The 22,079-nt window shown below is 59.7% G+C and overlaps 4 protein-coding genes across 7 annotated transcripts; 2 read left to right on the top strand and 2 right to left on the bottom strand.

Moving 5' to 3' along the window:
- The first annotated feature begins 9 nt into the window (after positions 1-9).
- PCYT2 (phosphate cytidylyltransferase 2, ethanolamine) lies at positions 10-7,390 on the top strand. 4 transcript variants are annotated; one of them, XM_082442142.1, is made up of 14 exons: positions 10-169; positions 2,039-2,127; positions 2,710-2,871; positions 3,128-3,194; positions 3,864-3,948; positions 4,118-4,162; positions 4,399-4,452; positions 4,886-5,024; positions 5,282-5,364; positions 5,614-5,691; positions 5,870-5,935; positions 6,101-6,166; positions 6,442-6,530; positions 6,616-7,390. In XM_082442142.1, exons 1-14 carry the CDS (start codon positions 81-83, stop codon positions 6,725-6,727), a joined length of 1,224 nt encoding a protein of 407 aa, XP_082298268.1. In that variant the 5' UTR covers positions 10-80; the 3' UTR covers positions 6,728-7,390. The 4 variants fall into 4 exon arrangements, with proteins under 4 accessions (XP_082298268.1, XP_082298265.1, XP_082298267.1 ...); XM_082442139.1 differs by lacking the exon at positions 4,399-4,452; XM_082442140.1 differs by lacking the exon at positions 4,399-4,452 and having other exon boundaries at positions 42-169; positions 1,914-2,127.
- A 2,228-nt stretch (positions 7,391-9,618) lies between these two features.
- Positions 9,619-12,658, bottom strand: NPB (neuropeptide B). Its single transcript, XM_082442207.1, has 2 exons — positions 9,956-12,658; positions 9,619-9,875 (listed from the first exon to the last, which is right to left on the bottom strand). Exons 1-2 carry the CDS (start codon positions 10,196-10,198, stop codon positions 9,747-9,749), a joined length of 372 nt encoding a protein of 123 aa, XP_082298333.1. The 5' UTR covers positions 10,199-12,658; the 3' UTR covers positions 9,619-9,746.
- A 116-nt stretch (positions 12,659-12,774) lies between these two features.
- Positions 12,775-17,436, bottom strand: ANAPC11 (anaphase promoting complex subunit 11). The gene is made up of 3 exons (XM_082442210.1): positions 17,288-17,436; positions 16,676-16,796; positions 12,775-13,122 (listed from the first exon to the last, which is right to left on the bottom strand). The coding sequence occupies exons 2-3, from the start codon at positions 16,782-16,784 to the stop codon at positions 12,977-12,979; spliced, it is 255 nt and encodes an 84-aa protein (XP_082298336.1). The 5' UTR covers positions 16,785-16,796; positions 17,288-17,436; the 3' UTR covers positions 12,775-12,976.
- Positions 17,437-17,498: 62 nt separating this feature from the next.
- ALYREF (Aly/REF export factor) lies at positions 17,499-21,328 on the top strand. The gene is made up of 6 exons (XM_082442183.1): positions 17,499-17,805; positions 18,257-18,388; positions 19,856-20,003; positions 20,578-20,641; positions 20,737-20,914; positions 21,008-21,328. The coding sequence occupies exons 1-6, from the start codon at positions 17,569-17,571 to the stop codon at positions 21,020-21,022; spliced, it is 774 nt and encodes a 257-aa protein (XP_082298309.1). The 5' UTR covers positions 17,499-17,568; the 3' UTR covers positions 21,023-21,328.
- The last annotated feature ends 751 nt before the right edge of the window (positions 21,329-22,079 follow it).

Below are 22,079 nucleotides of genomic sequence, written 5' to 3'. Positions count from 1 at the left end.
CCGCGTGACGGCGCGTGCGTGCGCGAGCTGCGGCGGCTGGGAGTGGAGAGCCGGCTGTGCTGCGCCGCCGGTTCGGGGCCATGATCCGGAACGGGCACGGGGAGGCAGGCGGCGCCGAGCGGCCGGGTCCAGGGGGCAGGCGCGCCGTGCGGGTGTGGTGCGACGGCTGGTGAGCGCGGCGGGGGGCGGGGGGCGGGGGGCGCGGGCGGGGCCAAGGTGACAGCTGTGGCCGCCTTCGCCGGGGTCGGGCGGCCGGCTAGCGCGGGTCGGGCGGCGCCTCGGCCGCGTAGGACGCCTCGAACCCGGGCCACCGCGGCGCCGCGGGCAGCGCGGTTGAGGGTTGCTGGAGTCTTTCTGCGGATCCCTAAATGAGCGCCTTCCCCGGACGCTCCTTCTCTCACGTTTGCCTTTAAGCCGGAGACCCAGCCAGGCGGTCCCACCTGCCTAACTCGTGCACGATAGTGGCCAAGGTTGCGTGTCTTACCTTGATGACTTTAATCTTTTCGGTGCCCTAGGAGCTCTCTTTTTCCGAAGGAGCCGTGCACCCAAAATGTCTTCCCAGAGTTCTCCGTGTCCGGCTCGCAACTTGCCGGCACAAAACCAGGAAGGTTCTCCTAGGTATCTGGGCAAGCGTCAGCGCAGGCATTGCCCGATCTGCGTAAGACCCTAGTGAAGCCCCCAGGCTCCTGGGTCCATCTGAGGAGGGCTACAATGCCCAACTGTCCTCTCTTCTGGCAAGCCAGACAGCTGAAGTGGTGTTGAGATAGGTTTGAGGCTGTCAGCAGACAGGAGGAAAGTGAACCTCTAGTGATAACTTGACGTCTTGGTTGCTTCCTCAGACCTTATTTGATGGAAGCAGAGAAAGAAAAACATCTGGGCTAGCCCAGGGCTTCAGCGGCCAGCAAGTGGGGCTGCCATACTCCTGGGCCTGCACCTGAGTCACCTTGTGGAGGGGGCGTGGCTTCCTGTCCTTTGACTCTGACCTTGGCCCTGACCAGGCCTGGCCCCTGCTCCAGCAGGCCACAGCCACAGGCCACAGTGACTGGGATACAGCCTGGACCCAGGTCCACCCTGCATTCTGTGCCGTGCACCCTCCTTCTGCCCAGCCTGTCCAGTGGGCACAAGGGCCTGCCAGGCTCCTGAATTTGGACTTCCCTCTTCCCTTAGCCCAGGACCAGAGCCCTGTGCCCCACTGGCTTGTCTGCTGGGGCCTGATGTGCTGGGGTGGGGCTAGCAGGTGGCGCTGAGTAGGATGGTTTTGTACACCTGGGTCATCTGGAGAAGCAGGGACAGCTCCACCTACTCAGAGGGCAATACAAGGCTGGGAAGAAGCAGTGTGAGCATGAGGGCCCACCTCAGGGCCCACAGAGAAATGGAGGTCCCCCCCGCCACACATGGCAACCCGAGTGGAGCTGTGGTGCTGTGTGTGGCCTTCAGCTGAGAGTTCACTCTTAACCAGGCCTGGATTTGAGGATGAAAGCTCTAGAACCAGGCGATAGGGAGGTGGTTGTTGGCCCCAGAGAGCAAAGCCTCACTGAGTTACCAGAGGCCCTGGGGAGCAGGCAGGATTTCTAAAGCCAGCAACTGCCCTTGTTCATTGGCTGGACTTTGTTTCGTGTTGGCCCCCGGGACTGTCTGGCTGTTTCACGGTAGTACAGAGCCCAGTCCACCCCTGAACTAACATTGGTTTCTATTACATCTCAAAGGGACTGCCCGTGACAGTTTGCATTTGGGAAGGGGAGGGGCTGAGGGCAGAGTGCTGTCCCAGGTGTGGGGAGCAGGGGTTGTTCTGTGCACTCACCAGCCCTCAGGTCCGCCAGGCCTTCTCCCTGGGCACAGCCGTGCTCGCTCAGTCTGACCTTGAGCCCAGGGATCAGTAATGTGGAGAGCTGAGCACCCTGCCCCTGTGAAAGCCCAGGCCCAGCCGGACCCTGGGAGCAGTTCCCCACGGTGGCTTCTCAGAGGGCTTCCTAAGGACACTGCAGAGGAGCAAGACTGCACCCCCAACACTGGGATGACGGCCCTGCCCTCTTCACAGCTATGACATGGTACATTATGGCCACTCCAACCAGCTGCGCCAGGCACGGGCCATGGGTGACCACCTCATTGTGGGTGTACACACTGACGGTAAGCCGGGCTGCCAGGCCCACCCTCCTCCCCCACGCCCGTGACAGGCGCCATAGGTCCCCGTGGTGGGTAGGGCCAGGCCCAGCCGTCCTCCCCAGAAGTGCAGCTCCACAGGCTCGCCCCAGCCCCAGCCCAGGCCGAGCCATCCAGAGCTTTCCCATCTTGCATCCTGTCATGAGCTTGGGGGGCAGGGGTGGTCCAGTGGATCAGTCCAGGTATGCCGCCCACTTCCTACCCCCTTCCTGGTTCCCAAGGCTTTTGAGGACAGAGCACCCAGCCATCAAAGGGAACCCCGGACCGTACCTGGAACTCTGGTTGGCTGGTGGTGAGGGGCATGCAGTTACCCAGCAAGTGCGTCCGCAGCGCCTGTACTGGCTCACAGAGCACAGAGCAGGGCTGCTCCTTGTGGTCCTGCCTCGTGGGCTGAGGGCCCGATGAGAGACAGCCTCCCACCGTGAGCCCTCATGTGGCCGCAGACCCTGCTCAATTCTGGGAGGGGACTTCTGAGGAGGGGCCAGTGGTCCTGTGGCCAGCCTTCCAGGGGTCACCCACCTTGTCCTTTGCCCTCTTCTCTCTCCCTAGAGGAGATCGCCAAGCACAAGGGGCCCCCGGTGTTCACTCAGGAGGAAAGGTACAAGATGGTGCAGGCCATCAAGTGGGTGGACGAAGTGGTGCCAGCAGCCCCCTATGTCACCACGCTGGAGACGCTGGACAAGTACAGCTGCGACTTCTGCGTCCACGGGAGTGAGTGGGCAGAGCAGAGCCCCCGGGGCAGGGGACTTGGGCAGCTCCAGACCTGACCATCAGAGGGCGTCCGGAGGTGCTGGCCTCCTCACACTTTGGGGAGCGCAGAGCCCTTTGAGGGTCTGAGGAAGCTCTGGGTCCTTCCCCAGAAAGGAGCACACTCACACCAGGGCAGGCCTGGAGTGGAGGTGTGGGCCTGGAGGTTTTCATGGCTTTGGGTTAAGATCCTTGTTCTCGTGTGCGTGTCACTCCTTAGATGACATCACGCTGACTGTAGATGGCCGGGACACCTACGAGGAAGTGAAGCAGGCTGGGAGGTACAGGTAAGCTCTACTTGCTGAGTGCCCCGCTTTTCGAGGAGCGGGGCACCCAGCTCCCATCGAGCTCCTTCTGCCTGTGAGGGCAGCATCCGGGCCACGGCCTGTTTCTCGTGGCCTGGACTGGAGCTGGGGGTGCCATACATCTGCACCGCCCAGTACGGTAGCCACTGGCCACGGGCGGCTGCTAAGCAGGGGAAACGTGGGGTATGACTGGGGAACTGGCTTATATTTGAGTCACTTTAATTGAAAAGGCCAGTGTGGCCAGCGGCTTGAGTGAGGCAGTGAAGCCTGGGGTTCCCTTGGCAGGGAGTGTGTAGTGAGGCAGGACCTGGGCGTCAGTGGACAGAACAGGACCAGAGCCACCCCTGTATGGCCTGCTCACCCTGACACTGCGAACTTGGGGCTTGGTGACAGCGTTCTTCTGTCCAGTCATTTCCTTTGGTTGATAAAATTTCAGTGGTCCCTCCACTCTCCTGGTCTTGGTTTTTTGTTGTGGCTGAGAGTAGCAAGGAGACGCCCGGGTCTGTGCACAGCATGGCTGGGGGCTGGACCACGGTAGACTCAACCACAAGCAGAGTTGCCCTTTAGGTGGGGCAAATTAGGTGTCCGTAGGAGGTGCAGCCTTGCAGGTGTATCCCAGGATGAGAGCCCCAACCCCACCTCTTTTCCCAGAGAATGCAAGCGTACCCAGGGGGTGTCCACCACAGACCTCGTTGGCCGCATGCTGCTCGTGACCAAGGCCCATCACAGCAGCCAGGTGAGTCTTTGGGGGCCAGAGCGGAATCCCCGAGGTCTCAGGGCTGGGAGGGAGGGATCGCCTACCCCACCCTTGCCCCTCAGTGGGCACTAGGACAGCAAGCTTCGGTGTCCTGGGGTTGGTTGCGTCTGGAGGGCAAGGCCCCTCAACCCCCTGCCCTTCCGTGCAGGAGATGTCCTCCGAGTACCGGGAGTACGCAGACAGCTTTGGCAAGGTGAGTGTCGCCTGTGCTGTCCGGGCCGCTGCCCAACCCCCAGGCCACCCCTGGGGAAAGGCTGGCCTGGAGCCTTGCCCTCTACCCTGCTCCCTGCTTTCTGGACACTGACCGGGTACTGACCGCCAGTCTTGCCGGCTGGCCGGTCGCAGCGGCCACTGCGTGGAGGAGGAGTGAGGACTGCCCGCGAACGAGGGGTCTCTAACCAGGTGGCCTGGTCCTCTCTCCCTCTGTAGCTCTCTCACCCGACACCCTCCAGGGAGACACTTTCCTCAGGAGGCTCCTCCCGGGTGACCAGACGGTGGCCTCAGGGTGCCAGGTCCCCACGAGGGCCGTGTCCGCTGGCTGCTTCCTAGCGGGTTCGTTGCCAGGCCAAGGTGGTGTTGGCTGCAGCGCCTGCTGTGGCCGTGGGGCAGAACCCCAGTCCCACCGGCCATAGCAGCCCCGCCCAGCCTGGTCGTGGTGTGAACCAGGCACCTGCCAGCCAGGCATCTCTGCCTGAGATGTCTGCCTGGAAACAACAGCAGAGCGACAAGCGAGTGGCAGGCTGTGGCTAGGGGTTTGGAGTCCCGGCCTATAGCCCCCATACCTGCCCCTGCCATCTCACACCTGTGCCTCCCAGAGCAGACTGACAGGCGGATGTGGGCAGGCCCAAGGATGGGCACAGGCAAGGGACGTGCCTGCGAGGCCTCTGTCGCTGACCAGGTTGTTCTCGGCTTACAGTGTCCTGGGGGGCGGAACCCTTGGACGGGGGTGTCCCAGTTTTTACAGACATCCCAGAAGATCATCCAGTTTGCTTCGGGGAAGGAGCCCCAGCCAGGGGAGACGGTCATTTACGTGGCTGGTGCTTTTGACCTGTTCCGTATCCTCTGGGACTTGGGGAGGGGGGGTTGTCCCTGCCCCAGGCCTTTTCTGTGCGCTTCCACATCTGCCCCAGTGGGCTGTGGGGCCTAGAGGGGCCTCCCTGACTCTCGAAGGCCCAGGATTGGGGTGGGGTGCAGGGGCACCGCTATCAGCATGGAGAGGCATGAGCAGGTGGGTGGGAAGGTACCTGTCCGAGCCCCTGCTTCTGTGGGTGGCCGCTCCTCGTTGGTTCCTCGATCCTTAACCTGGGCGCAGACATCGGGCACGTGGACTTCCTGGAGAAGGTACATGGCCTGGCGGAGAGGCCCTACGTCATCGCCGGCTTGCACTTTGACCAGGTCTCACCCCGGGCAGCCGGTAGCGTGGGGGCTCTGGAGGGGCTCCTAGGGTTGGGGTTGGGCACAGGCGAGGCAGAGGTGGCAAGCTTGGGCCTCTTCCCAGCGAGAAGCCCAGGGAGAGCCTCCCATCCAGGGCTTCCCCACACTGGCAGACGCCCCATGAGGGATTGTTGGGAGGGAGCACGGCCTCACTCCCACCCCAGCCCACCCCCGAGGTCACCAGCTGACCCAACCTTGCTCTGGCTCTAGGAGGTCAACCACTACAAGGGGAAGAACTACCCTATCATGAACCTGCATGAGCGGACCCTGAGCGTGCTGGCCTGCCGGGTGAGTGCAGGCGGGCAGGTGGGCAGGCCCAGTGGCGTCTCCTTCCTAGGCTGGAGCTGCTCCTCCCCAGGACCCTCCCCGGGGTACAGGAGCCTGGGGCTTCACCATGCTGCCTCTCAGCCCCTACCCTGCAGCCTGGTGAGGCCCATCTAACCAGCTGTGCTCTCTTTCCGCCCAGTACGTGTCCGAAGTGGTGATTGGGGCCCCGTACTCGGTCACAGCAGAGCTCCTGGATCACTTCAAGGTGAGGATGGGGCTCCTGGCGGGCGGCTTCCAGGGAGGGTCTTGACTGAGTGGGGCCAGGCCAGCTCTCTGAGCCCAGGCTGCTTCCCTGGAGAGGGCCTTCTGGGGGCAGGGGACCATGGGGGGAGATGCTGGGAGGGCTCCGTGACCCCTGCCTCCTCCCCAGGTGGACCTGGTGTGTCATGGGAAGACGGAAATCGTGCCTGACAAGGATGGCTCCGACCCATATGAGGTGGGTGATGCTGGGCCCTCGACAGACATGAGGTGGCCACTGTCTGATGCTTCCCAGCCACCTAACGCCTCCGCACCTCATCATGCCTGTCTGGGAAATGGGCAGGGTGACAGCTGCCACGCTGATGGCCTCACGGCTTAAGGAGGCAGGTTGCTAACGGGTGGGAATAACTGCCCCCACCATAGTGGGGTGGGAACTCTCTGAGCCAGGGCAGCAGGGCAGTCTCCTTGGGGTCCAAAGGAGGGCTCTCACCTCCTCCTCCTCCTGGCCTCTAGGAGCCCAAAAGAAGGGGTATTTTCTGTCAGATCGACAGTGGGAATGACCTCACCACGGATCTCATTGTCCAGCGCATCATCAAGAACAGGTGAGTCTCAGCCAGGCTGCTGGGGGCATGGGGAGCCGCTGAGGCCTGGGTCTGGGTGCAGCACTCACCCCCACCTGGCCCCCAGGCTGGAGTACGAGGCCCGGAACCAGAAGAAGGAGGCCAAGGAGCTGGCCTTCCTGGAGGCCATGAGTCAGCAGGAGGCACGGCCCGAGAGGGAGAGTGACTGTGACTTCTGACCAGAGGGGAGAGGTCGCCAAGGGCCCTCCGAGTGCTGGCCCTGTCCCAGCCCTGCCTCGGGAGCTTGGCTCGGTTTTTAACGAAGCTGCGGTGCCCTCCTTTCCAACCACCCGGCCGTGGAAGGGCTGGTGTGGAGGACACTACCTTTCACCCTGCCCGTGAGGTGTCCGTCTTGCAGCAGGCCCTCCTGCCCTTCCTGCCGAGCTGCACAGTGAGGGGATCCAGCACAGTGGAGCAGCCCAACAGGCAGGATGAGCAGGGGGCACCTTCAACAGAGGGGTGCCACCCTGCATGCCCGGGAAGGCCCAGTTTCCATCCTTCCGGCTCCGCTGCTGCTCCCCATTCTGCCCCCAGGAAGATCCTGCAGACCCTGGATGTCCCCCACTGCCCAGCTCGAGGCGGTGGCCTTCCTGCCCGCCCGGCCTCCGTGGGAGCCAGCTTCAGGGAGCAGTGACCCAGGGGCTCGCCCCCTTTCCTCCTCAGAGTGCAGACCATGCCGCCTCCCACGTGAGCGGCCTCTGCCCTGCAGTGTGTCCCTGATGCCCCGGGGCCTGACGCCCGGACGCTGCGCCCCCTGCTTCCCGGGCCAGCCTCCCCACAGACTGTTCTCGGTTTTGTACCTGACCAGCTGGTGTGCAACCGAATAAACCTGCTGGGAGGTGCTCTGCCTCAGGTTCTCCACCCTGCAGGGCAGGACCAGGAAACCCACCACCTTGGTCCTGCTCCCCACTGCCCACCCAGCAAGGAGGGGGGCAGCAGGCAGCATGATGGCAGCAAGGAACCCCCCAGATCTGGGCCCCCAGGCACCTCCAGCTGCCTCCCACGTGGCAGGCGACAAAAAAAGAGGGGAGGGAGGCAAGGACCAACAGAGTACCTTTGGCCCCAGGATCTGTCATGGGGAAAATGAGAGGCTGACACCCCGCGGCCCACATGATGTCGCGTGGGCTACCCTGGGCTACCTGATCCAGGAAGGAATTAGGGGCTGCTTCCTGGCCAGGTCTACAGAATCTCAGGGTCTTCTGCACCCAAGTCAGGGTACACTTGGAGTAGTGCAGTGGCTGCAGGGTGCTGACCCCGGTCACCTCTTGATGGGGTGGGGGGGGAACAGTGGCAGTGGTTTATGGCTCTGTGGTGTTCAAGAGTGAGGACTGATGTTTTTTCAGTCCTCTGCCAGTTCCTTCCAGGATGGCCTCTGCCCTGCAGCTGCTGAGCCAGATGGGGCTGGAGTACCCTGTGGCCTGGCCCCATGGGAGCCCCTGGCCAGCGTTCATTCCTTCTGGAAGGTGGGCCTGTCCTTTCTTTTGGTCCTTAAGGTCCAGCCTAGAACCTGTGCAGGAAGCTGCAGTGGGGGACTGCGGTGCACGCACCCTGGCGCCCTGCTTCCTTTGTTCCCTCCTCGAGTGGGGGGAGCTCACTAAGCTGTGAGAGGTACAGGGCCCTCCCTGCACCTCTGCCCCACCTGGGCCCCCAATTTCAGGAGCCCGGTGATGCCAGACCCTCCCACGCTCAGATTCCTGGGCGGCAGGGATCAGCCAGTCCCCTGTAGACTGATGTGAGGGTGGGACACAGGAGCGGCCGGAGGGTTCCTCTTGAGACTGGAGTCAGCCCTAGGCCTGCTGAGAACCCCCTGCTGGGTGGCACCGCAAGGTGAGGACTGGGGGACAGTCCACAGCAGCAGTCAGGAAGCCCCAGGTGAGCCACGGTTGGAGGAGACTCAGGGCCTGGGCGGCCAGGAGGTAGGCGCCTCCAGAGACTGACTGGTCCACCCAGGTGCAGCAGGATTGCGGGTCCCACCCCCAGCCTAAGTGGAGGGCCGGTGGGTCCAGCTCCCTTGGGCCCCCTGAGGCTCAGCTGGCAAGGCCCCATGGGGGTGGGGGACACCACTGAGACAGGCTGCAGACCTCTGGGACCAGGGCTCAGGCCAAGGACTCAAGTCAACTTCATTGGGGGTGAGGAGGGCAAATCAACCTGCTAAGATCCCCACAAGTGAATTAAGGAATTAGCCTGAGTGTGGGGCGGGGGGAGGTTGGGGGAGGCTGGCACAAGGCAGTTGTGCTCAGGAGCTTTGGCCCTACACAGCCCCTCCCTCCTCAAGGTGGGGCAGCACCCATTGCTTTGAGGATATCTGCTTCCCTGTGGGTCTAGGGAGGGCTGAACAGAGCTCCCAGGCCTGGGAGGAGCCAGCTGCCTGACGTCAGATTCAGGACTCAGCTGCGGTGGCGCCCAGCTTTGTCAACCCCCTGGTGCAGCCCCTCCTGGTCCTGGAGCTGCACATCTGGCTGCCTTCCCACTCCTGCTGGGCCCAGCCTATTCATTAATTCACTTGGCACAAGTATTGTCCTGTGCTGTGTACTTTGAGGAATTTTGGGGGGCTCCAAGAAGAGTGACCCCAGAGCTGCCCCTCTGGTAAGGGAGATCTTTGGTCTCAAGAAACCTAGGATTTGAGGCAGGAGGGCCTTCCGGTGTGGAGTGTTCAGGGGAAGCTTTTATAAGGCAGGACATTTGAGCTGGCCTAATAGACTTGATGGCTAGTGGGCGACCCAGGCACCACCTCCCAGGAGGATTCAGGAGCTGCGTGGACAAAGGCAGGAAGGTGTCGGGCAGGGGCTGGAGGTGGGGGACATGGAGAGCAGCCTTGCAGAGCCAGATGTGGGGCTCCAGAAGATGTCTGGGGCCGATACAGCTGGAGGCCCAGCAGCGTTTTGCCAGCATTGGGGTTTGGGAGCCCCTGTGTTGGTGTTTCAGTGAAGCCTGTTGGCTTGAGGGCCCTAGTTGCTGTCTGTGCTCCTAGATGGCCAGAGTCTGGGTTTGGAGATTCACAGGTACTTGCCCACTCCGTCTGCTGGGCCCACCCCCCCCCCCCCCCCCCCGCCAGAGGCTGCGAGTCTCATTTATTCATTAAGCCATTTACTATGGGGATGGGTGGGCGGTACTGGGTGCCATCTGGCGCCAGGGCAAGGGCGGGCCCCAGGGTGTGCCCGCGGGAGCCAGGCCAGGTCCACGTTCCAGGGTTGGGGTTCACGTGCTGCGACAGTCCGCGGCGCGGAGTGACAGGAAGACGTCGGCCTTGCACTGGAAGATGGCGCGGCCGTCGGGGAGCCGCTCGCAGCTCTGCAGGTTCGGGGTGACGTCCTCGACGCACACGGCCTGGGGGCGGGGGGAGGATGAGGGGGCGCCCGCACCCTCCAGCGCCCCGCGCCCCGCACCCTCCAGCGCCCAGTACTCACGAGGCTCCGCAGGCTGGGGCGCAGCTCCGGGAAGGCGCCGGCCCGTCCCGGGGGTCCCGTGCCCACGGGGGGCTCGGAGCGCCGCGCGTACGGCGACCTGCGGAAGCCGGACAACAGCCCCGCGGCGCGGCCCACGGAGTAGTAGCCCGGCCCCGCCTCCTGCTTGTACCACGCGAGGCCGGGGGGCGCCAGCAGCAGGCACAGCGCCAGGGCGGCGGCCACCAGCATCGCGAGCCCGGCCATGGGGACGCGGGTGGCGGCGGGCGGCGGGGCGCGAAACAGCAGCACCGGCGCCTTATATCTGCGGCTGGGCGGGGCGAGGCGCGAGGGCGGACGCTGGGACGCAGGGGCCTCCCCATCCCAGAGGGAGAAGCCCCATGGGGTCAGCGTCTCTTGGGCACAGGGGCGCGCTGGAGGACCAGATGGTCGAGAGCTTGGTGGTGATGAGACGCCCCCTTCTCCCCCACCCCGGCCCACCTCCCCGTTTCTGACCCTGCCTGCTCTTACTGGGAGGCGGCCCCCAGGCCACTCCCACCAACCTTGGTCCCTCCTGGGTCTGGCCTCAGTGGCAGCAGGGACAGCAGTGCTGCACTGAACCCTCAACTAGTCCGATGGCGCCCCAGCCCCGAGTCACCCCCGGAGGTCCCCAGCACTCATGAGGCTGGAGAGAGAGTCACTGACTGCACTGTGCCCAGGGGACAAACGAGCAGTTCCCACCCTAAAGGGGAACCGACCAGAGGACAAGCGCTTCTTGAGGAGGCAGGGAAGTCTGGGAGGGCCTGGGGGCAGAAGTCAGTTTCAACAACTGGTCTGGTCCTCAGAGCTGGTGGCAGGACAGGCAGAATGGCACACAGGAGAGATGAGGAGGGGAAGCCAGGGGAGAGCATTTGCAAAGGCAGGTGCTGTGATCCTGTGCCACCATGACGGAGAGAGAGCTGAGGTTATGGGATCCTGAGAGGACCTGGTGTGGCCCCTGAGCTTCCCGGGAGGGGGCAGATGGCTGGACTCTGGGTGTGTGCAGGGCCTGGCAGGCAGTTGTGTGTCCAGCTCAAGGGGACCAAGCAGGCCCTGGGAGGACTGGGCTGGAACCCAGGAAAGAGTGGAGAGGATCCCACCTGGCAGGGAAGTGGCAGTGGCCTCCCAAGAGGACCATGTGACCTGTGGCAAGCTGTGGACCCCTCTGGGGTGAGTGCACCTGTCCCAGTGCACGAAGGCTAAAAGCCTGGAGGCTGGGCTTCCCTGGTGGCGCAGTGGTTGAGAATCTGCCTGCCAATGCAGGGGACACGGGTTCGAGCCCTGGTCTGGGAAGATCCCACGTGCCACGGAGCACCTGGGCCCGTGAGCCACAACTACTGAGCCTGCGCGTCTGGAACTTGTGCTCCGCAACAAGAGAGGCCACGACAGTGAGACGCCCGCGCACCGCGATGAAGAGTGGCCCCCACTCACCGCAACTAGAGAAAGCCCTTGCACAGAAATGAAGACCCAACACAGCCAAAAATAAATAAATAAATCAAAAAAAAAAAAAAAAAAAAGCCTGGAGGCTGGGCTCAGGGTCTGGCACCCCAGGTATGTGGGTACTTCCTGTCACAGGAGAGCATTCCTCAGGGAAGGAAGAACTCCAGGGAGGGGAGGCAGACTGGGGGTAGGCCAGATGGAGGCCAGACCCCCCAGTGGGATCCTCTATAGTTGCCACAGCCCACTTCCCAGTGAGGGCTAGTCTTCCTACTGGTCTGTGAACTCCTTGGTGACCCTGGAGCCAGACACAGTGTAGACAGGCCCCTGGAATAGAGTTGCTGCCTAGAACCTGGCAGCTAAATAGGAGCACCCAGGAGGCTGAGCCCCAGGGTCCAAGATGGAGGGCACATGGCGGGTGACGTCAGCCATTAGGCTTGCTCAGCTGCCGTCTGTCCTCCTGCTCACACTTTCCAAACATCCTGGCCACGTGCTTTCCCAGGACAGACACCAGCACAAGGGCCCTGGCAGTTGGGCTTCGGGGCAAGGAGCACATGACCTCCAGGTTCTGTGAGGGCTTCCTTTCCTCTGGGCACAATGTTCAGATGGGAAGCGTGGTACCACATGGGTGACCATGCACTGCCCAGTCTTCTTGCCTGGGGACTGGGGACAGGTAGAGTAGTATAAACGTGCTTAGCAACCAGCTACAGGACAGTGGCCCCGACGGGGGAGGTCGAGAATAGACTGGAAGGAGCCAGTGCTCTTAAGACATGCAGCCTGCAGCGGTCTCCATCCAGAAGCTGCACAAGACCATTAGGTCTGGGACCGCTGCCCCCGAGGGGCCACCACCCCATGGGAGCTGTGGTGGAACAGAAGTGCTCAAAGATGTCCCAAGGGCTGTCCTTCCCTAGGAAGGGAGACCCTCAGACACCTGCGGACACACATCCTAATGTCAAGGACATCAGCCCTGACAAGGAGCTGGCCTTCAGTTGGAGCAGGGGAGAAAGGGATCAAGACAACCCATCACAGCTGCCTTGGCAGAGCCGGTTCAGCACCACCAGCGCCTGCTCAGGGACGGCCCACCGGCGGGAGGAACCAAAGCAGTGGCCACCAGCTGTGTCCAGCCAGGGTCCTAACGACCAGCCTGAAGAGTGGTCCCCAGGCCTCCACACGGCTAGGCTCTACAAGCCCCTGAGCCCATCCCTCCTGCCCCGGCTCCTCCGGCTGATCCCAAGCTCCTTCTCCTCCAGGGGATGTGACTCAGGGCCTCGCGGAAACCCATCGAGATGTTTATTCATGAGAGTTTTCATTTCGGCGCACACCAAGGCAGCCTCAGCACCAAGAAAACAAGCAACGGGAGGCCTCCGGCGAGGCTCAGGTGGTTTAATGAGTTTTACTTATTGGATAAAAGTGTCAATGTTGTGATGGAAAAAAACAAATGCAGCTCCAGTCCTCGTTTCAACCCTGTCACAGCCCAAAGGGGACTGTCCCACTGGAGACCATGGCCGCCCAGAGCCACTGTGGGGGTGGGGCCGTCTCAGGGCGAGGGGGGAGTAGGGCAGTGCAGCCTCACTCCTTGAACTTCCACTCCTGGCGGCACATGGGGCAGTGCTGCTGCACCTGCTGCGCGTTGAGCCACTTGAGGATGCAGTGCATGTGGAAGCAATGCGAGCACTGGCCCCACACCAACGGGCAGTCGTCACCTGGCACCTTGCCTGCGGGAGGGATGAGAGGACCAGTGAGTCACAGAGCTCGGGACAAGCCAGGTGGGGGATGTGCACCCAGGGTGGCCTCATGTCTCAGAGAGGACAGGTTTCAGGAGTGAAACCACGGATTCTGCCGTGCAGCTGCCCCAGGTAAACATCTGCAAAGCCCACCCAGGCTGCTCCTGCTTCCACTCTCCCCTCCCAAGGGGGAGCAGCTCAGGGAGCTCAGCGGCAGGAAGAGCTCTGGCCTGGCCCACATCCCTGCCCGCTGGCCTCCCAGAGGCTGGGCCCATCTGCAGACACACCACAGCTCTGCCACTATCACCTGGCACCTATGATGCCAAGAAAGTTACATCAGTGTGTCAAGGAGCCCGCAGAGGTGACCCCCCTCTGAGCGGTGAACTAATCCTCTTGATCAAGGTGAGGTGGGCTGGGGCCTTGGGACCTAGACGGCTCCTTCCCTAGGCGGCAGGGACCCAGTGCAGTACCAGGGAGTGGGCTGGGGACACTGAGGTGCTTATAGCCCAGGCTGTTGGCAGCTGGTAGTGACACAGCACTACCTTCCATTTCCTTTCCGTTTCTAGCCTAAAAGGGTCCTACCTCCAAGGCCCAGGGTACCTGCTGCTGGCACTCCACCCCACACACCTGGAAATGCTACCTCCGTGGAGAGGGCCTGGCACAGAGAGGACATGCTACACTGCCTGTCATCAAGAGAAACTAGCCTCTCTCTGATTTTCAAGAATCTAGAAAACCCCATCACGCAGCTGGTGCCAGCAGAGCACAATGACCTCCCCCAGCCTCGAGTCAGGTCCCCACGGGCATTGAGGAGCTGCAGCTTGCTTCCGCCACCCTCTCTTAGGGGTGTCATTCCCCCAAATCATTGCCCTGGGGGCCCTTCACACCTATCAAGCACGAGCTGTATCCAGATGTCACTAGTGCATAAACACAGTGGACCAGCCGGACAAGCCAGGGTGAACAGGGTACATCTTGTCCACGAAGTGGTTCCTAAGTGCAGGTCTGAACCCCTGTGACCACAGGGCTGGTCTAGTCACCTGTGGTCCTGGTCCTCACTCTTGACACCAAACACAGGGAGGGTTGACTGTACAATGCGTTAAAGAGATAACACCATGGCTGAGCCACATGACAATGCTCTCAGTACCTCATGTAGCACCTGCTCCGAGCTGCACAAGGAGCTGGGAACCTGGCCTGTGCTCTCGTCCAACCTCACAGTGCTCCCGCAGCCTCCGTCACCCCGCCTGACAGACAGGAGGCCAGGGCCACACGGCTCACGAAGGCAGATGCCCCTGCCTGAAGGAAGCAGGCCCACCAGGAGGCTGGTATGGGTGCCAGGTCTTAAATATCCTTCAATGGCTGCTGAAAACATGCAGCTCCTTCCCAATTCCCAAGCAGCCCCTGCCCCACAGTGGTACCTACACCTCATGGAGTCAGAAGGGATGGGCACTTCCATCTTTCTACTCTTTTGTTTGGGGCAGTGTTCCTCAATCTTTTAAAAAAATCCTTTCAATAACGAAACACCACACCCTTTCTGAAACTTTTATGACAAAACAACCAGAAAATAATTTACTTGGCAAATACAAAACGATCTAACTCACTCTGCTTCCCAGGCCAGGGGGGTGGGGCGAGTAGGACTCTGTGCCAGGAGCCCACAGTGTGTGACACCTGATTTATATTGGTTCCCACCCACCCAGGGTCTTTCCAACCTCAGCAGAACTATGCTTGGAATCACCCCTAAAACATTAGAGTCCTTACAAACAGAGTCTGGAAGAGGGTGAGCAGGGGCCAGCCAGCCCATTGGTGGGGGTACCCAGCCATCCTGTCCGTTTGAGGCAGGGCTCCTGTAGGCAGCCCGCCGGGGCATCTGACAGCACAAGCGCAAGCCGACGGTGACTCATGCCAGTGCCGGTGGAATCTTCTTAACAAGACTTTCACTCCCAAAGCCCAGGGACGAGGAGCAGATTTAAGACAGCCTGAGTCACTCTGGATTCTCCATAGGAGTTCCATTTCAGCAGAGAAACCCAGCGTCACTTGATCTGTATAGAAAGCGTCCTGGGCTAGCCAAACACTTGCTCATTACAACTGGCCCACTCTAACCTCATAACCAGCAGGTCCAAAGTTCAGACTCTAAACCCCCTCTTCCTAGCAGCCAGCACACTGGGAAGTGGCCCCCGGTGCCATCTCTGACACACAGACTCACTGGCCCGCATTAGGCCAGGGGCATGGCCACATAAATGCTTCCGAGGACTTTTCTGTTCAGAGGCCACAATCTGCTGCTGAGAAAGTTGCAAGTACCTACCCACAGCCTGTGTTGTACCCTTAGGAGGGTGGTTTTAAATGGATTAAACCAAGCCAGACCTTGTGCTTCTACTTTCCTTCCCTGTTATATAAAACCTCATCAAGTAGAGCCAATCACTGATTTCCTAAGATTACATCCCACCTGTTTGATTAAATCAGGAAAGATTAGCCCCTGGGTGATGAGATTTCCTCTCAGGAGATGTAAAGATGTAAAGATGAAAGATAAAATAATATTTGCACTAAAATTCAATGATGTCAATTTCATGGTAAGCAAAAACCTATGATTATTCCAATGCTCACAGCCCCACAGTGACAGGCCTGGTCACTGACTTCTCAGCAGTCACCAAGTCCCACTTCTCTCTTGGGACCACCCTTGTCCCCTAGGCAAAGCCTTAGATCCTTTCACTTGGGTCTGACTAAAAACTAAATTCACTGGTGCAAAAATCTGCTTCTGACCCAAATGTATAACCAAACACTTTCACTTCACAGAACACAGTGGGGACAAAGGAACAATGCAAAAGACACCACCAAGAAGAAATCTGATAAAACCCGAGCGCAGGCATTCTGCAAGACAACACTTTCTGAAAGAATTAGATGTCTTTTTAAAAAAGGGTAAGAGAACTCGAAGCAGAACTGTTCTAGATTAAGTAGCGAAGGGACAAAGTGATCACACCTTGGGTCCTGGCTCACACCACCCAATAATAAAAAGACATTTGGAAACAACTAAAGAAATCTGGACAAGGACTAGGAATGAGGGGCAACAATAAGGAACTATCGTCATGTTATCTGATGTGACAACAGTGGTGGGTAAAAGCACTACATTTAGAGACGCAGCTGAAGTGAGTGGGGTGAGGCTGCACATTTACCATTAACTTTAAAACATCTGGGCAAAAACAAACAAATACGGACACATGTTACCCATTGTTCTATGTGCTGGATGGGGGATGACCTTATAACATTACGTTTTTTTGTTCGCTTGAGAATTTTCAAATAAAAGGTTTTAACACAACTTTTTGTTCTACGTGTCTCATAGCGACTTTCATCAGGATAGGAAGCTGTGCTCTTTTTCTTACAAAACTTTTGACGGAGTCTTTGTACAAATATGGGCCCAAATAGCCTAGCTTTTCTCTATTAACTTTTCTTGGGGAAAGGAAACCAAACCCTAGGGACGCTGTGCAGGTATTTCTGGGGACACGCCAAGGCCGGAGAGTAAGCAAAGCTCGAGAGAGAGCGGGCAGGGGTCACTCACAGTCCGGGCAACAGCCATTGAAGGCCATCCGGCAGATGCCGCAGTTCTCGTCGTTGGCCACCCAGAGCCAAGTGGCCACGCCGTTCCAGCACTTGATCTTCACCTTCATGGCGCGGGGAGCCTGCGGGGAGGAGAGAGACCACCAGGCTCCGTTGAGTCTGCAGAGCTACAGCACTTGGGAGCCAAAGAAGGAGTGCCGCCCCGAGCCAGAGGGTCAGCGCAGGCAGGAGGCGCCGCCGAAGGGCAGCACAAGCTGTCTACAAGGGGGCTGGGGCTGGGACCGAGTCCTCGGGAGACCCGGACGCTCAAGGCGTCTGCCAACACCGCACTTGTGCGCGGGCGTCCAGAGAAAGGCACGTTGGATTCCGTTAACAATTGCAAAAACGTGCAGCAACTTCTGAAGGGGACACGACTGACGAGGTGAGATGGAGACCCACGCCCGCTCCCCACGAGGTCACGCCGGAACAACCCCGGGCCAGGTCGCGCGAGCCGCACCCCCTCCCCGCCGCGGGACTGGGGTGCGGGGTCTTGGTGCGGTGGGGGAGGGGCAAGGGAGGAGCAAGGGAGGGTCGGCACGCCCGGCCCCGCCCCAACGGCCTCACCCCCACCGACCTAATCGCGCGCTGCCCCACCCGCCTTCAGTTGTCAGCGCCGGCGCCGCGCGGGAAGGTATGTAAACGACTGCGGCCGCGGCTCGGCAATTCTCAGCGGCGCCCGCCGAGCCCCTTGGCCCAGCGCGCACGCGCCGCCTCGCCCCTCGCCGACGCCACCGACCCACAGCCAATCCACGGCCGCTCCGAGGACGCGGCACCGGAAAACCCCGCGCGGCGCAGGAAGTGACGCGCCGACGTGCTGACGCGCGGGCTCCAGCCGAGGCCGATTCCGCGCCCGCCATGGCCGACAAAATGGATATGTCTCTGGACGACATCATTAAACTGAACCGGAGCCAGCGAGGCGGCCGCGGCGGGGGCAGGGGCCGCGGCCGGGCCGGCTCCCAGGGCGGCCGCGGAGGCGGGGCGCAGGCCGCCGCTCGAGTGAACCGAGGCGGCGGACCCATTCGGAACCGGCCGGCCATCGCCCGCGGCGCGGCGGGCGGCGGCGGCAGAAACCGGCCGGCGCCCTACAGCAGGGTGAGTGCGGAGGCCGGGCGGCGGGCCGCGGCAGGGGAACGGGCCGGCGGCGCGGCGCAGGGGCGGGCGACCAGTCGGCCAACCGGGCTGGGGGCGCGGGCGCCGGCCGGCCGAGCGGACGGGGAGGTCGCGCGCCGGCCGGGCTCCAAGGCGGAGACCCCGGCGGCCTTTGTCTTGGCTGGGCGCCCGGCCTCATGGCGCCGGGGGCCGAAGGGCCGTTGGCGCGACCGCCCGGGAGACGGGAAGTTAGGTGGAGGGAAGCGAGAAGTTGCGGGACGTGTGGCCCCGGCGGTCGGCTGCGGCCTGGCGTGGGCGGGAAGCGGGGGCTGCGGGTCCCTCTACGCGCCTTTCTCCCTGCCGTGATGGGGGAGGGTCTTGCTATGGTCGTGAGGTCAGCCCTGGAGTGAGACTCACGGGTCTCTTTCTGTTCTTGTGTTTCCTTTTTCTTTAGCCGAAACAACTTCCTGACAAATGGCAACATGACCTTTTCGATAGCGGTTTTGGGGGTGGTGCCGGCGTGGAAACCGGTGGGAAACTGCTGGTGTCAAATCTGGATTTTGGAGTGTCTGACGCTGATATTCAGGTAAGGGAATTGAGCTTCTCGGTGGGCAGGTCACCCCGCACGGAATTGATTGTGGTGTTTGGGACGTAGTCCTGAATCCCCACCCGCCTTAGGATAGTGAGCCCTCCCAGGCTCCCAAGGGCTAGCCACTGTCCCTTGTAAGGGGCTCCAGGAATGCAAAGCAGAGGTCAAGCTAGAGTTGAAAGTCTGACCAGTGGGTCAGTTTGTGCTGGAAGACAGGCCCCCAGCTTAGTCTGAGGAGCCACTGCTCTTCGTTAGTAAGACGTGTTCTGTGGATGAAGGCCCTTTGCCTGAGCTTTTGTAACAGAAGCTTGGTTGAATGTGTGTCGTTTTTGTCTTATTGAAAGAACTACGTTATTTGCTTTTTTTACTTTGTGCCTGTTTTAACGGTTTGTTGCGAGGAGAAAGCCTTTTCTCTGTAGAACTGACAAAGCACAGAAGCAGGATGGTGCCAGCGTCACTCTGGCTCCATTTGCCTTAAGGCCTATGTCTTATATGGAATTTTGTTCCCTGTCTTATTCTCACTTATTTTCACCCCCTGGGTTTTGTTAGTGGCATGATTCTCGAACTCGTCTTTGGTTGAAGCTTCCTTTTCCTCTTTCTTTTCTTTTTCTTTCTTTTTTTTTTTTTTTCCCTTTGATTGAACCCCAAAGACATTTAAATTTGCTTTCTATAATGACATCTTGGGGTCAGTCCAGGAGATGGCTGGGTCAGGGTACTGGGCCTTCCTGAGTTCAATTTCCCAGAGCCCAGCCACTTTACCGTGGGAGGACAGAGCAAGGCCGGTGAGCACTCACAGTGTCTCAACACTTTTTTTAAGGTGGTTTCTGGCATCCACTGGAAACCGCTTTTGGTGAACTCCACTTCCCGCTGTGTGCCTGCGGCCGGAGTAGCCCCACACTCTGGGTTCCCTCTCCAACTCCCAGCCTACCTGAGGTCAGGGCAGTTTCCATGGCAGCGCTTGACTTCAGGCTTTGCGGCAGGCTTGAGTAGGAGGAGAGGGAAAGGTGAGCCAGAATCTGCCCTGGGGGAGGGGCTGGGTCAGGGCTCCCAGTCAGCGGGCCCTTGGAGCTGGTCCACAAGTGGATAGAGCCCCTTGCTCTGTGATCTTGACCTTTGCTGCTTCTTGGCACAGTCCTTGGGTGTGTTGTAAATTTTCCTTTGTTGAAGGAGATAGCGACTTAATCTTTGTGCCCTTCACTGGTGGGCTTTGTGATCCTTTACCTGCATCGTGGTACAGATGTCAGGTCCCCAAGTGGGCAGGAGCCCTCGGGCCCAGCTGCTCTTGGAAATTGTTGTCCCACCTGTCCCATCCCATACCCCAGATCCCACTACCACTGCCCTGCCCCCAACATGTATGTCTGCCTCCCAGGGAAATACCCCAAAGCAGTTCATACTTCCAGGGAGTGTCCCTGGGGCGCCAGAAGAAAAACTGCTTTGCTGACAACTGCTCTTTCTGACTCTCAGGAACTCTTTGCTGAATTTGGAACTCTGAAGAAGGCGGCTGTGCACTACGACCGATCCGGCCGCAGTTTAGGAACAGCTGATGTGCACTTTGAGCGGAAGGCAGATGCACTAAAAGCTATGAAACAGTACAACGGTGTCCCTTTGGATGGTGCGTTTGGGATTGGCCGAGAAAGGCTACAGCACTGTAGCCAGTTTGTGGAGCCTGGGGCTGGCCCCAGCCCTGCAGGAGTAGGACCCCCTCTACCTGAGGACACTTTGCATTCGCCCCTTTGTCTCTCTCTTCCATTCTGCCACTTCTCATGCTGCCCCGTACATCTGGACCAACTTCTTGTGAACCCCCATCCAGCAAGCTACATCCCTCCCCTCCTTCAGCTCCTTCCGGAAGATTCACTTCTGTGAAGCTTTCTCAGAACCACCATAGTACACCTCTTGAGTATGGGGCTGTAGTCGTAAAGACAAAGGTACTTTTCCGCTTGTGAGCACCCCGGACACCTGACAGACACCCACCTACACTGGGTGGAGAAGGAGCAAGGAGGCGCTGGTGGGGCTGTCGTTGGCAACGTTTCGTTCTCCCACCAGCATCTCCAGGCTGTTGCTCTTGTTGGGAGCATTGAGGTGCACAGCGCCCCTTTCTAGTGCTTGCGTGGAGGCCAGGTTGTGTGCCGCCAGCAGGCCTCAGAGCCCTCTAACAGGAGCTGGCCCTCTTGTGTTCTCTGCCACAGGCCGTCCCATGAACATTCAGCTCGTCACCTCACAGATTGACACACAGCGGAGACCTGCACAGAGGTGAGTTTGGGGCCTCTGGGCGGGGCTGGCCTGTGGGTATCCACTCACCCCGCAGGCCTTTCCAGGCACGTGAGCAAGTTCCCTTTTTTTGCTAGCGTAAACAGAGGCGGGATGACTAGAAACCGTGGTTCGGGAGGTTTTGGTGGTGGCGGTGGCACCCGGAGAGGCACCCGTGGAGGCAGCCGGGGCAGAGGCAGAGGAACCGGCAGGAGTTCAAAGCAGCAGCTTTCTGCAGAGGAATTGGACGCCCAGCTGGATGCTTATAATGCAAGAGTAAGTCCCAGAGGAAGACTGGGTGGGGGCCGGTCAAAGACCAACTGGAGAAGGACCTCATTTTGAGTGAGAACCTCTCTTTCTCTGTTTCAGATGGACACCAGTTAAACAGACCGGCAAATCCGTGCATGGACCAGGACCCGGAAGTCTTGTCCGTGCTCCCTGGTGGGAGGGGTGACAGACTGGGGCTGTGTGGCCAATGATGGATTTGTTTCTTTTATGTTTTAAAATAGGATTTAAAATTCATGTAAAGGTTTCTCTTTTTTTTTTTTTTTCTTTTTTTTTTTTTTTTTTTAAATCCTGAAACAGACCTGTTTTGTACTGAGTTATTTTTGGGATAAATTTTACTGGTTGCTGTTGTGGAGAAGGTGGTGTTTTCACCTTTGCCATAATAAAATAGAAATGTGTGTAGAACTGGAGCTGTTTAATTCATCTCACTCTTGGAGTCCTCACCTGGGCCAGAACTCTGGTGTGGTCTGGCGGGCAGGAGGGACACAGGATCCGAGGAGGAAATGGGGCAGGCCTGCCAGGCACATGGCACTTGGCCTGCAGGAGGATGGTGGCTGCCGCTCTCCCATCTCTGTTCCCGCAGATCCGAACTCCTTTCTCTCTACCCCCAACCCCGGTAGGTGGGAGGATTTGGAGCAGTGGTCCGCTGCCTGTGCACTGCCTGCACTGCCAGGTGAGGGGCGGGGTGCCCTGTGTTTCTGCCAGATTTCAGATGGCTTCTGGGTTGAGCTGTCCTTTCCTTCTGATGCTCTGGTTCTCAGAAATGTGATTTAGCAGTTCTGACTTTGCAACATAATCCCCTCGTGTTTCTTGTCTTTTGTGTCATCAAGGAAGGAGCACTGTGTTAGGGTGTTTCCTTAGTTACGTACTTGGTGATGTAGCTGGTGGGAGCTGCAGAAGAATATAATTTGATCTGCAGAGAACTGGAGGGGCTGGCAGACACAGGTGCCCATCTGGACCACTCCTGGGACAGAATAGAGCTGGACAGTGACATCACACGCTCGAACGCCAGTGACCTGCCATGCAGTTTCTGTGGTTTAGGAGGTGCCGAGATCCCTGTGGGATGCAGGGCACGGACACCCCTTTGTGCCCCCTCTCCTGAGGGCATGCCTGTGAGCTACTCACAGGGTCCTGGTTCTGTGGCTCACAGGTACAT

Source organism: Balaenoptera physalus (genome assembly GCF_965194825.1).
Source record: "Balaenoptera physalus genome assembly, chromosome: 20".
NCBI classification, from domain to species: Eukaryota; Metazoa; Chordata; class Mammalia; order Artiodactyla; family Balaenopteridae; genus Balaenoptera; species Balaenoptera physalus.
This window is presented reverse-complemented; position numbering and strand designations above follow the sequence as displayed.